Genomic DNA, 12002 nt, shown 5'->3' on the forward strand with positions numbered 1-12002 from the left:
GCTTCAACAGCGACACCAGCGGGAAGCAGATCACTGAACTGTGGCACTGGGTCTGCGGCCGCAGGGGCCTTTGCCTATTCCAGAGTGGAGCTGCAGGGCAGGGCGGGAGGGCCGGAGTCTGAGTGTGTGCCTGTGAGTGTCCGTCCTTCTCGAGTAACACAGGCAGGCAGAGGAGCGGGGGCGTTGTTAAATATGCCACTGAGATAGCAGTGAAAGAAGAGTAAATTTATATGCAAGCAACTTGAAACTTCATGTAATAAATTGTTTCTAACATTATAGTGATATCAACAAAAAGCCCTTGATTCTTTAGGGAAAAACTCAGAGCAGCAAGGTGCTGAGGGAAGTTGCTAATAGTTTCTCTGAAACTATGTAAGACCACTTACGGTGGATTTGGAAAAGTGGCCAGAATTATTCATGCTTTCTTAAATCCAAGCCCTTGGCACAATGACTTGGCAGGTTTTTTCTTTAAGAGGAGGGGATTCTTTCCTTACTCCTTTAATCGGAGCTGGTCTGGTGACTTGCTTTGGCCAACAGAATGAGACAAAAGTGATGTTATATTACTTCCTACCTTCAGATTCAGACGCCTCTGCTGGCTTTCTTCAATTTTTGCAATCTCCATGTGAATAACACCAGACCAGCCTTCTGGAAGCTGAGAGATCAAATGGAGCAGAGTTGGTGAGCTGACTTACCCCAGCTGAGGTCTAAGACATGCGAAATTGCCTATACAAGCTCAGCAAAGGCAAACCTTCCAGCTCACCCCCAGCCGACTGCAGCAGGTACATAACTGAGGCTACCCTGGGCCTACCACGCCCACAGTGACTCGATGTCTCCTTAGCTAAATAAATGTTTATTGTTTTAAGATGACACACACCCTCTTATAAGAAAAGCCTCAGAACAGAAAATATTTAAATTCTCTTCACTTCCAGGTTTTCTATGGTTTCCTCTTTCTCCTTACCTGAATGTGATGATTCATTCATTTAATCATCCATTTGTTCAGCAGATTTTTTTTTTTTTATAGTGTAAGGTACTTTGATAGGCTCTTTGGAGGCACATGGCACAGGCTTTAAGAAGACACAGGCCTGATTTACCTGTATCTTTTTATGCCCTGCACCATGGCAGGTTTGGGCAGAAAGGAAATAAATCTGGGCAAATAAGTCACTTACTACATTTGAATGCAGACAACATGGGATCGGTTTATGGCTGTGTGACCTTTGGATAGGCAACCTCTCTAAGTCTTGGCTTCCTCATTTCACAAACAGTAATACTATTCCCTGGCTCTCAGCATGATTGGGAGGGTCAAAGAGATTTGCAGAGTCCTGTGCCCACCACGGGTCAGAGTCACTTTCCACTTCCTGACTTTGATCATTTACATTTCAGGTTGGTGCAGAGCACCATCTTCATTATGTCAGCATCTTCCCAAGGAGGGCGAATGTTTCTGAATTGGGAGATACCTTTGCTTTCAACAGCTCCTCACATAAGGATCCGAGTAGGATATGCCCAGACAGGAATTTGGCATCTTCCCGGCAGCCTGAGAGATTGACTTTTGGGAGGCCGTGAAGGGAAGGTGTGATAGTTAAATTTATGTGTCAACTTGACTGGGCTAAGGGATGCCCAGATAGCTGGTAAACATTATTTCTGGGTGTGTCTGTGACAGAGTTTCCGTAAGAGATTGGCTTTTGAATTAGTAGACTGAGTAACGAAGATTGTTCTCGCCCACATGGGTGCGCACCATCCAATCTGTCGAGGGCCTGAATAGAACAAAAAGGTGCAGGAAGGGCAAATTTGCTCTCTTTGCTTGAGCTGAGACATCCCATCTGCTCCTGCCTTTGATGTCAGTACTCCTGGTTCTTGGGCCTTTGGACTCAGACCAGAACTTATACCATTGGCTCCCCTGTTTCTCAGGCCTTCAGGCTTGAACTGGAACTACACCACTGGCTTTCCTGGGTCTCTAGCTTGCAGATAGCAGATCATGGGACTTAGCTTCCATAATTGCATGAGCTAATCTCTCATAATAAATCTCCTTCTATATATATAGACGTATAGAAAGAGATTTCTTAGTTCTGTGTCTCTGGAGAACCCTGACTAATACAGAAGGGCATGCAGAGATCACTCCGCAAATCAAGACTGGTGTGAGCAGTGATCTCTCCATGGCCTCAGAGCTACAATCAAGTCAGGGTGACTCTTGTTTGGTTCTCGGCCTTGGCTGGGAGCCTGAACTGCAAAGAAGGCCTATGACCCAGGACTGGCATCCTGAGGTTTTGCCCAGGCAGCCTGCCCTGGAACCGTCCACACAGGGAGCCAGGGCCTGAAGACAGTCTGGGAACCAGGAATAAGCAGCAGTAGGTGAACAACAAGGTAAGGGTAAGGCATGAACACCCCCTATGTCATCTTTCTTCCTCCTTCAGAACCCCCTGACTTTGACCAGAATGTGCATGAAACAGAAAGAACACAGGGACCAAAGTTTGAGCTTTGGGGGATGAACCTACTCAGTGACCAGAATCTATGATGCACCCGCCTTGCCAAGGCTTCCTGGAAGCCTGAGTGACCTCAGACCCTGCATTCAGCCCTGAGCTTGGCAGCCCTGGCCCAGGGCCATAGAGAATGGGACCAGCCCAAAGGGCTGAGAGCTGCAGGCCTGGCTGTGGTGCCCTTTTAGGTCAGTTACCACACTGCCCCCCATCGGGGTATTCTGTGATAGAGGGATGGGGACGCCAGATTTTGAGGCGGCAGGAGTTCCTAGGGTATGGGGCAGCGGTGGTGTGAGCACATACCCTATTGGCTTTCATGGCCTTCAGGAAAACACCATTGTACAGAAACATCTCAGGCAGGACTAGCTTGACCTGAATTGAGACCTTATTTGAAAATCAAATCTTCTCCATGTCAGGCAGATGCTCGATAAATGTCTGTGGACCGATGCCTGAATCTCCGTGTGTAGCCGTGGGGGAGTACACATAGCTCTGAGCTGTCTGTGGTTGGGAACCCGAATGTCTGAAGTGTAATCACATGAGAGAGCTGGGGAGAAGGCAAGGATGACAGGACTAGAGGGTCTGATCTGTTACCTTATCAGCTCGAGAAGCCAAAGGGCTAAATCCAGAAATCACAGTCTGCATGTTTGGGCTGACAATGCTGTAACAAGGAGAGAAGGGAAGGAAGAGAGGAGACCAAGAGACACAGTGAGGGGATGGAGAGAAATAGAGATAGAGAGGTGAGGACAGAGACACAGGGATGAGATGAGGAGGCAGCAAGGGACAAAGGGAGATAGACGAGAGGGATAAAACCTGGAGTATTAGCCTGGCGTGTTCATGTATGCCTGTAATACCAGTGACTTGGGAGGCTGAGGCATGAGGATCACTGGAGCCCAGGGGTTTGAGGCTAGCCTGGGCAACATAGCAAGATCCTTTCTCTAAAAAAACAAAACAGCTGAAGTATCAGTGATTCTAAACTAGAAATGAGAAAAACACATTCAGAGACATCTTCAGACATGAATTCTCTGTGCTAGAATTTATCTTCCTATCTGTCTCTCCCATCAGGAGGTAAGTTTTGAAAGCAGGCAGTAGGTTTAAGTTATGTTCACATCCTCAGTGCTTAGCACAGTGCCTGAATGTAGCCACTCAATAGTAAGTTTTTTAAACAAGCCAGGTATGGTGACACACACTTATAGTCCCAGCTACTCGGGAGGCTGAGGCAGGAGGATTGCTTAAAGCTAGGAATTCGAGGCTGCAGTGCGCTATGGTTGGGTCTGTGAATAGCCACCGTACTTGCCTGGGCAAAGTGGCCAGACCCCATCTCTTAAAAAAAAAAAGTTTTTCAAACAAATAACATATTAAGAAAAGGCACAATTTTAAAAGAACGCTAAAGACACAGAAAATAGCAACTATGAGCTTAGACTTAGGAGTCATAGAGAGGTGCAATCAAACCCCAGTTCCATCATTTCCTAACTACAGGACTTTGAACAAGATCGATCCTCTCTAAGTTTACCATACAAAGTTATTGTGAGGATTAAATGTCTGCAAAACTCTTAGCAGGCTGCCTGCATAAGTTCCCATCAATGTTGCTACCATTATTAGTGTTGTCACAGTTGCTGCAGGCAAATAAGCAAGATAGGGACTGTGATAAATGGATTGCATAAACAGCCCCCAATTAATGGCTCCCTGCCCCGTAACTTCATAGTGCCTTTCCTTCTAAGGCTAAGTTTGGCTGTGTGACTTGCTTTGGCCAATGCGACAATGGTAAACCTGATGCAAGGAGAGGTGTGAAAGAGAGACTGCCCATTTATGACTTCTTTCCACTACAGGCTAGCCTGCCGGAAGGAATGGGGCGGACCTGTGGAAGAGGACCAAGGTGTCCCAGCTGAGGCCATCAAACACCAGTCATCCCCCAACCAACCCACCAACTACTACAGGTGTATGAGTGAGCCAGGGAAGACCAGCCAGGCCCAGCCCAGATACCCAGCCAACCTTGAGACTTAGGTGAAATAACAAATGGTTGCTGTTTTAAGCCACCAAGTTAGAGTGAGTTATTACACAGCAGTAGCTAGCTGGTGTGGGAGCCATGGTAGGTCTTGTCCTCTAATACTGAAGCAGCTGATAACAAACGGCAAAGGGCAGAGGCAGTCATGGTCTGCCAGGTTTTATTTGTAGAGTCTGGTGAACTTGAGCCAGAGAAAGCTGCAAAAAGTGGCCTGGAGAGCATGGCAGAGCCCTGCGGAAGGGCTGATAGAAGCAGGTCCCTCTGTCAGACCCTGAGGGAGCCCTTTAGGTGGAGGACAGAGGACACTTGAGGCAGGAGGTGGCCGGGGGCAAGTCCAGGCAGGCAGCAGCAGGGCTGCCGCTGGGAGAGCGGAGGCTCACCCTAACCTGGCCCCTGCAGGCCTCAGGCCCTGGGGTCATATATCCGCCCCATGAACACAGGGAACTCGTGCTGCTGGTCCCAGAGCAGGAAGAGGAACGGCTGTTGCACGTCAAAGACCCGCAAGGTGCGGGCCACGGAGATGGCGGAGGCTGCAGCCGCCTCCACCCCAGTCTCTGTCAGCTCCAGCACTGTCTCGTGCTGCATCGCAGAAACTGCAAGATCCGGGTCCTTCGTCAGCCCACACAGGTTAAGGTCATAAGAAAAGTCGAAGAATTCTAGGGCAAAACCAGAGAAAAACGGAAAGTCAGAGACCAGCACAAAACCCTTAGCTGATGGAGACCTTTGTCCTGAATTTTCTGAGTTTGTGCTGAGTCCCAATACTCTCTTCCTCCTCCTCCCTTGCCAGATTATGTCCTGTGTCTTCTGGTCTAGTGCGTAGGATCCTCTACTAGTGGGCCCAACTGCCACTCCCTCTCAAGAAGAGAGAATCCTTGTCCCCAACCCTAAAAAAAGCCTGAAAAATAATGTCATTGCTTCCTTGCTTACTAGGACCTTGGAAGCAAGGTAACATATCAGAGACAGATTATGTATTATTAAATGAGATTATATAGAAGGCTATTATGCTGTGAAATAATGAGAAATGAATATGTCAGTCTCTGTCCCAATTCCAGAGCTCCTAAAACGCTCGTAATTTCCTGAGCAATGGGGCTGCTAGGAGTATCTTTTGTTCTAATATTTGGTCTTTGATTCCTGTTCCTGACACAGAGCTCTAAAACACTTGTGATTTTCAGAGAGATGGGGTGCTGAGAGCATCTTTTGCTCTAATATTTGGTCTTTTACTCCAGTTCTTGACACAGAGCTCCTAAATCCCGTGGAATTTCCTGGGTGAGAGGAGCACCTTTTGTGCTAATGAGTTGACTTTTGCTGGCTCCTAGATGGGGGCTGGTCACCACAAAGACCAAGCCATGGTTCTACCTTGGAACTTTAAGCCCCAGCCCCCCATCCTCTGGAGAGGGGACAGGAGCTGGAGATTGAGTGAATAATCCATCGTGCTTACAAGATGAAGCCGCCATATAAGTCCCTAAAGTACAGGCTTTTGAGAGCTTCTGGGTTGGTCAACACATACACATGACAAGAGGGTGGCACATCCCCACTCCACAGGACAGAAGCTCCTGCACCCAGCTCCTTTCCAGACTTAGTCCTGTGTATCTCTTCATCTTGCTGTTCATCTGTATCCTTTATCAGATCCTTTATATAATAACCAGTAAATGTAAGTGTTTCCCGGAGTTTTGTCAGCCATTCTAGCAAACAGTCATACCCCAGGAGGGAGTTGTGGGAATCTCTGATTATAGTTGGTCAGAAGCACAGGTCAGAAGCACAGGTGACAACCTGGTCTTGTAACTGATTCTGAAGTGGGGGGCAGCCTTGTGGGACTGAGCTCTTAACCTGTGGGATCTGATGCTATCTTGCGGAGACAGTGTCAGAACTGAATTGAACTGTAGGACACCCAGTTGGTGTCCACGGAAAACTGGACAACTGCTCGGTGTGGAGAAAACACCCCACATATTCGGCGGCCAGAAGTGTTGAATGAAATATAGAGAAAAACAGTCTGTTTTTCCTCTACAGATGCTGTTATACTGGGAAATGAGGTCATGCGTTAGGTGGTCAAGTTCTCTAACAGGACATAAAGTGGCAAAGCTGGACGTGAGGTCGGTGGTTAGGAAATGGAGTCTCTGTTGCCTCTCCTCAACTCAGGAGCCTCCAGACCTTCAGATCCAGATAGCTTCTTGCATATTCCATGGGGTGGTTGACTGTTTCGAAACATCTCTGGGGAAGGACTATCTATAACCATAACCCACCTCGGTCACTTGTCCCACTGCCTACGTCACCGTGAACCACAGTGGAAACCGTCGAGAGAGCTGGAGACTTGGACTGGTATTTTGGTTTGCCTCTAACTAGCCTAAGGGTAAGTCACGGAAACTTTGGGTAAATCATATAAAATTTCCAAGTCTCAGTTTCCTCAATGATCCAATAGGATAATAGCACCTGTCCGTCTAACTCACAGGGTTAAGAACAACCTGAGATTATGGATGTAAAAGAATACTCTAGAGAATGCTGACCACATTTTAGGGGGCCCCCTCTCTTTTTTCTCCTCTGATGGCCTGAGAGTAACCCCATGCTGCTGGATCTCACCCAGTTTCTCCATGATTGACAGCATGTCCTGGCTGGTCTTCACTTTGATGCGGGGCATCATTAGGAGAGTGGGATGGAATTTGGACATCTCTAGCTTCTTCACGATGGCCCTGATGACAGTGGGGCTGAGAGCCTGCTCCACATCTTCAAGACGGTGTTTCCGGGTCTGGGGCACCAGGAGCACCAAGCTCAGGTTATGGGAGAGCTGCAGCTGCCCCACCTAGAGAATAAGAGATGAACCTTATCAGTCTTCCCACCCCAGCTGTCTCCCGGCCTCCATCCTTTGTGTCCCAAGGCTGTCCGGCAGTCTGCTGTGACAGTCTGTACTGCTACAACAAGCAGCAGCCAGACCTAGCCTCCCAGGCTTTGCCACGAAATGGGGACACCCAACTGGGTGAGCAGTGCTGGTCTGCCTCTGTGCTGGTGAGGGGCAGAGGAGGGAGCACGAGTTTCTGATTATGCCCTGACTCTACCACTGACTAGTTACGTAATATGGACAAGTGCTTTGATTTCTCTGAACCCTGTTCCCTCCCTCCCAAGCATGTTGCACAGACAGTATATAACATGCACGATGCACCGCCAGAGTTAACGAGTCAGTCCCTTTCAAGACTATGGATGGCTCTCCTCTACCTATGAGATTAAGTACAAGTTTCTTAGTGTGGCATTGAAGATTGTTCACAAGCTGATCTTAGCTACCCTTCCAGATTGCTGTTATTAACAGAAGGTCTTTCAACTGAAGGCCAGACAAAAGTATGTGAGAAGTGTAGGACCCACAAGTTGAATACAGGGGTTCTCAACTCAGGGTGAATTTGCCAGCGGACATTTGGTAACAATCTAGGGACATTTTGGTTGTCACAGCTGGGAGGCGGGTAGGGAGGATGTGCGCACAGTGCTACCGGCTCCTATTGAGTAGAAGCCAGGAGTAATGCTAAATCCTACAGCGCACAGGACAGCCCCCCACCATAAAGAATTACCTGACCCAAAATGTCAACAGTGCCAAGGCTTAGAAACCCTAATAGGATGTGAGACTATCATTAAATGGCATTATGGTTGGGGTTGAAAGATGAAGAAGAAGAATCTAGAAGAATGCAGAATTCAATTGGACAGTAAAGAACGTTAACTGAAAGCAATCCATTGTCGAAACCCAAAAAAATGGCCCAGAAGAAAGAGGCTGTAAACCAATATCAATGGAAGAGGGTGGACATGGGGTCCCTGTTGACATAGGCCTCAGAAACAAGGTACTTGTCTGGCAGCATGTGCCCTTCAAGTCTGTGTATGGACCTTGAATCTCTGACCATAAATTTACCATACTGTGGTCTTGAATTTTCAAGCCAGTAACCTCAGCATACCTGAGTTGGTAAGTCTAACTCCCTTACTAAGATAAATACTCTTAAGTCCCAGAAAAATTTAGAATTTAGTATGGGAATGACAAAGTAAACTAACTCCATAATATTAACGCCAAGTGTTAAGTTTAGGGTAATCCACGTGTTTGGTATTTAAAATAGTGTATGTAATTTTTAAGAGAATCTGACATGCTGGTTTTATGCTTTTAAGCAAAAAGTTAAAGGATAACTTAATTGTGAGAATGATATTAGAATGTTGGCTAGAAGCTGATTGACTCTTCAAATTTAATTTTTAGTTCACAAATGGGCTTTAGGTGCTAGGGTGATATGGCCAGAGTTACAATTTTGTCCTGTCAGGTATCTGACATGTTTTTTGGTTTTGGTTTAGTTTGGGGGGTTTTTTTAGAGACAGGGTCTTGCTCCGTCTCCCAGGCTGGAGTGTAGTAGTGCAATCATAGCTCACTGTAACCTTGAATCCCTGGGCTCAAGGGATCCTCCTGCCTCAGCCTTCCAAGTAGTTAGGACTACAGGCACACACCACCATGCCTGCCTAATTTTTTAATTTTTTTGTAGAGACGAGGTCCCACTTAGGTTGCCCAGTCAGGTCTCAAACTCCTGGCCACAAGTGATCCTCCCACCTTGGCCTCCCAAAGTGCTGGGATTACAGGCATGAGCCACCACACCTGGCCTTTATCATGTTTAAAAAGAAAATCAAGTATGTTAAATTTATAAAGGGAGCTTGAAATGCTTATGGGAATATTAACTATGTTTGTAAATAGGACAAACGATTTAAAGGAGTTTGATCTGTTCAATATGGCTTAATTAATTAAAGAACAAATGAAAGTTAGCTTAGTGTTTTTATATAAGAATTACTCTATTATAAATAATGTAGCAAGTTCAGCTTAAAATTAAAAGGACTAAGTAAAACTTTGATTTTACATTTATAATGTTAATACATTAAATTAAATATCTGTTTGAATCACAAGGAATTGTAAATAATGGTTTTTGTGTACAAAACTCTTCCTCCTTCTCTGGCATTAAAAAAAAACTATGTCGATACCTCCCCCATATATCCTGCGTCAGAGTGATGCCCTGAACGTGTCACATATATTCACTCTTCTGTGCCTTATACATGCTCTTCTGGTTCTGTTAAACGAGTCATGACTGGTCAGATACATTGGAAGGGATGGATGGATGGGTGGATAAAAGTGCATGAGTGGATAAATAAATGAGCAAAGCATGGTTAAAGTAACCTCCGTGAAGTCTTCTAGCCACTCACACCAGGTGAGCAGCTCCACTTGGCACCCTCTATTTCGTGCGTTCATTTATTCAGCAAACACTGAATGAGCACCTATTATACATGACGTTGTTCTGGGCGCTGCAGATGTAGAAGGAACAAGACAGGTTCCTTATCCTGAGAGACCATATCTCAGGGAGATAGACAATACTGTCATCAAATAAGCAAATAAATGGCAATTTCAGATGATGATGAATACCACGAATATAATAAAATAAGGCAACGGTACAAGGTGAGGAGGAAGTGACCTTAAGGGGGAGAAGGACTCTCCACCAAGGTAACCTTTGAGCTGACACCCACATGACCAGAAGGAACAAGCTATGTGAAGATCTGAGTCAAGAAGGATCCAGGCAGAGGAAAAAGCTAAGGAGAGCTCCCAGGGTGGAAACAAGCCTGGCACGTTCCAGGACAGTGGGTGTCTCCCCTTGTTTTCCATCTCACAGGTCTGTCTCTTGCTGTCCTAACAAAGCAGAACTATCGGGTCACTGGGCACAAAATAGTTTACTAATTAGAATACTCTGGGCTCCCTATTCTATGTGCCCTCCCTCTCTACTCATTCAAATTGTATTTGTTCAATTTCTCCTAAGGAATGTAAGCCATTTAACATGTGTGCAACTCATGCACTTATCACATGTATGCATATACACGGATATACCTGCACACATGTACACATGTATATGCATGCTGTACACAGGTACACACAAACACACAGGACTTGCTAAGCTGCCAGGGCCTCCTGGTGGGTTTACAAGAAAGAGAAACAGAAGCACAGAATAGGAACACGACTCACTTTTTGCCATTTGATGCAGTAGAGATGCATGAAGAAACTTTAGAACCCTGTCTTCCAGCCTGAAACACACAAGGCCTGCCTCGGCCAAGGCTGGAGAAAGGAGGAGGAGAAGAGAGACAGGGTGGAAATACAGATAGGAGGAGTAGAAACGATGAATGCATAAGAGTTTTTCCCAAAATGATGGGACCATAGCAGGAAAGAAATTAGGAGACTCAAGTGGGTCTGAAATAGGAGTGGGAAGTGCCAAGAACTTACCTTGGCCTTCAAAGTTGGGTCAATGAAATGGGCCACAGGGTACTTCTTGCTAGTCATCATGGGCACTTTTATAACAGAGTCACGGAAGTAAAAGGGCTCCACCCTGGTTTTATCGCGAGAAAATGCTGTCTTCCACTTGGCTGGAAGGGAGAAGGGGGAGAGGATTGCTCTAAAGCAGGTAGAGAAAGGACGAAGAGGAGTTAAAAGCCCTGTTAGCAAGGGGAGCACAGATATACTGGGATCTGGTAGTGGAACTCGGGGCTGGGTGGGCTTCGAAGCCAGGAGGGAAGGAAGAACCCAGAATGGGAAGACCACATAGTCAAGGGCCCCCTTACCACTCAGATAGATAGCATTGAGGAGCACAAGGCGGGTGTCAGAAGGCAGGCTGTCTAGCAGGTGCTTGATCCTGTGGTTGGTGTTCTCAGCCACCCAGGTGTTGATGAGCTCCAAGTTGGCATCACTGCTATTGCCCAGGACTCTGGGGCTGCTGCCATACAGGCTCTGAGAGGCATTCACAAAGGTGTCCCTTATGGCCAGGTCTGGGGGGTAGGTTGAGAGAGGGAGGCATGAGTTCCCTGAACAGCTCATCCCCTTCCACGAGCAAGCGCTGAGAGTGAGCACGCCTCCCATGGCTCTTTCTGCTCACTCTGCTGAACACGGCATGTCGGAGCAAGGGGCCAGTCCACTCCTCTTATAGATGTGGCACAGGAGGCCCAAAAAAGGCAAACCCCGAGCTAAGAGCCAGTTAACTAGTCCTAGGCTCTTGCTGCCTTTGCTTGCCACGTGGCCATGGGTTGGCAAGACAACTCTTCTGCGATATTTTAACTTCCATTTGCCTGTAGTGTCCCTCTTTCTTCCCTTAATTCATCAGGGAACAGACTCTGAAGCTTGTGACAAAACTTCCTGGTTTTTTTCTCTCCAAGGGACTTCAGTCCCCTAAGAAAATAGTATTTGAAAGAAAAATCTGTCCTGTACTAGATAGATTAAAGATACTTCCCCAGGCTTTGCTGATGCTTAGGTACAGCATGAGATCAAGAACCCTGGCACAACCCCAGGGTAGGCCTGAGAGGGGGACAAAGGCCCTAGTACATTGAATACAAGTCGTATTTTCCACCAGTCTAGTAAGGCAGAGGATAAAGCGGCCTTACGGCTTTATACGTAATAAGTAAATGCAACATTTCTTGAGCACCTCCAAGCTATATTTTCCCTATATCTAAAAAGAGAGTGTTTCTTAGATGATGGGACAATAGGTGATTTTTCTTGCTTTTTTCTT

The 12002-nt window shown here is 46.5% G+C and overlaps 1 protein-coding gene across 1 annotated transcript in view; it reads right to left on the reverse strand.

Annotated features, from left to right (window-relative positions):
• Nucleotides 1–4613: 4613 nt before the first annotated feature.
• Nucleotides 4614–12002, reverse strand: part of SERPING1 (serpin peptidase inhibitor, clade G (C1 inhibitor), member 1) — a 12848-nt gene continuing 5459 nt past the window's right edge. The window contains exons 4-7 of the mRNA XM_012643959.1: nucleotides 11065–11268; nucleotides 10730–10869; nucleotides 7045–7264; nucleotides 4614–5126 (exon numbers count right to left, since the gene is read on the reverse strand). Coding sequence (XP_012499413.1) covers nucleotides 4873–5126; nucleotides 7045–7264; nucleotides 10730–10869; nucleotides 11065–11268 — 818 coding nt within the window. The 3' untranslated portion in view covers nucleotides 4614–4872. The remainder of the gene's footprint in view (nucleotides 5127–7044; nucleotides 7265–10729; nucleotides 10870–11064; nucleotides 11269–12002) is intronic.

Source organism: Propithecus coquereli, unplaced genomic scaffold (assembly GCF_000956105.1).
Source record: "Propithecus coquereli isolate 6110/MARCELLA unplaced genomic scaffold, Pcoq_1.0 Scaffold202, whole genome shotgun sequence".
Taxonomy (NCBI): domain Eukaryota; kingdom Metazoa; phylum Chordata; class Mammalia; order Primates; family Indriidae; genus Propithecus; species Propithecus coquereli.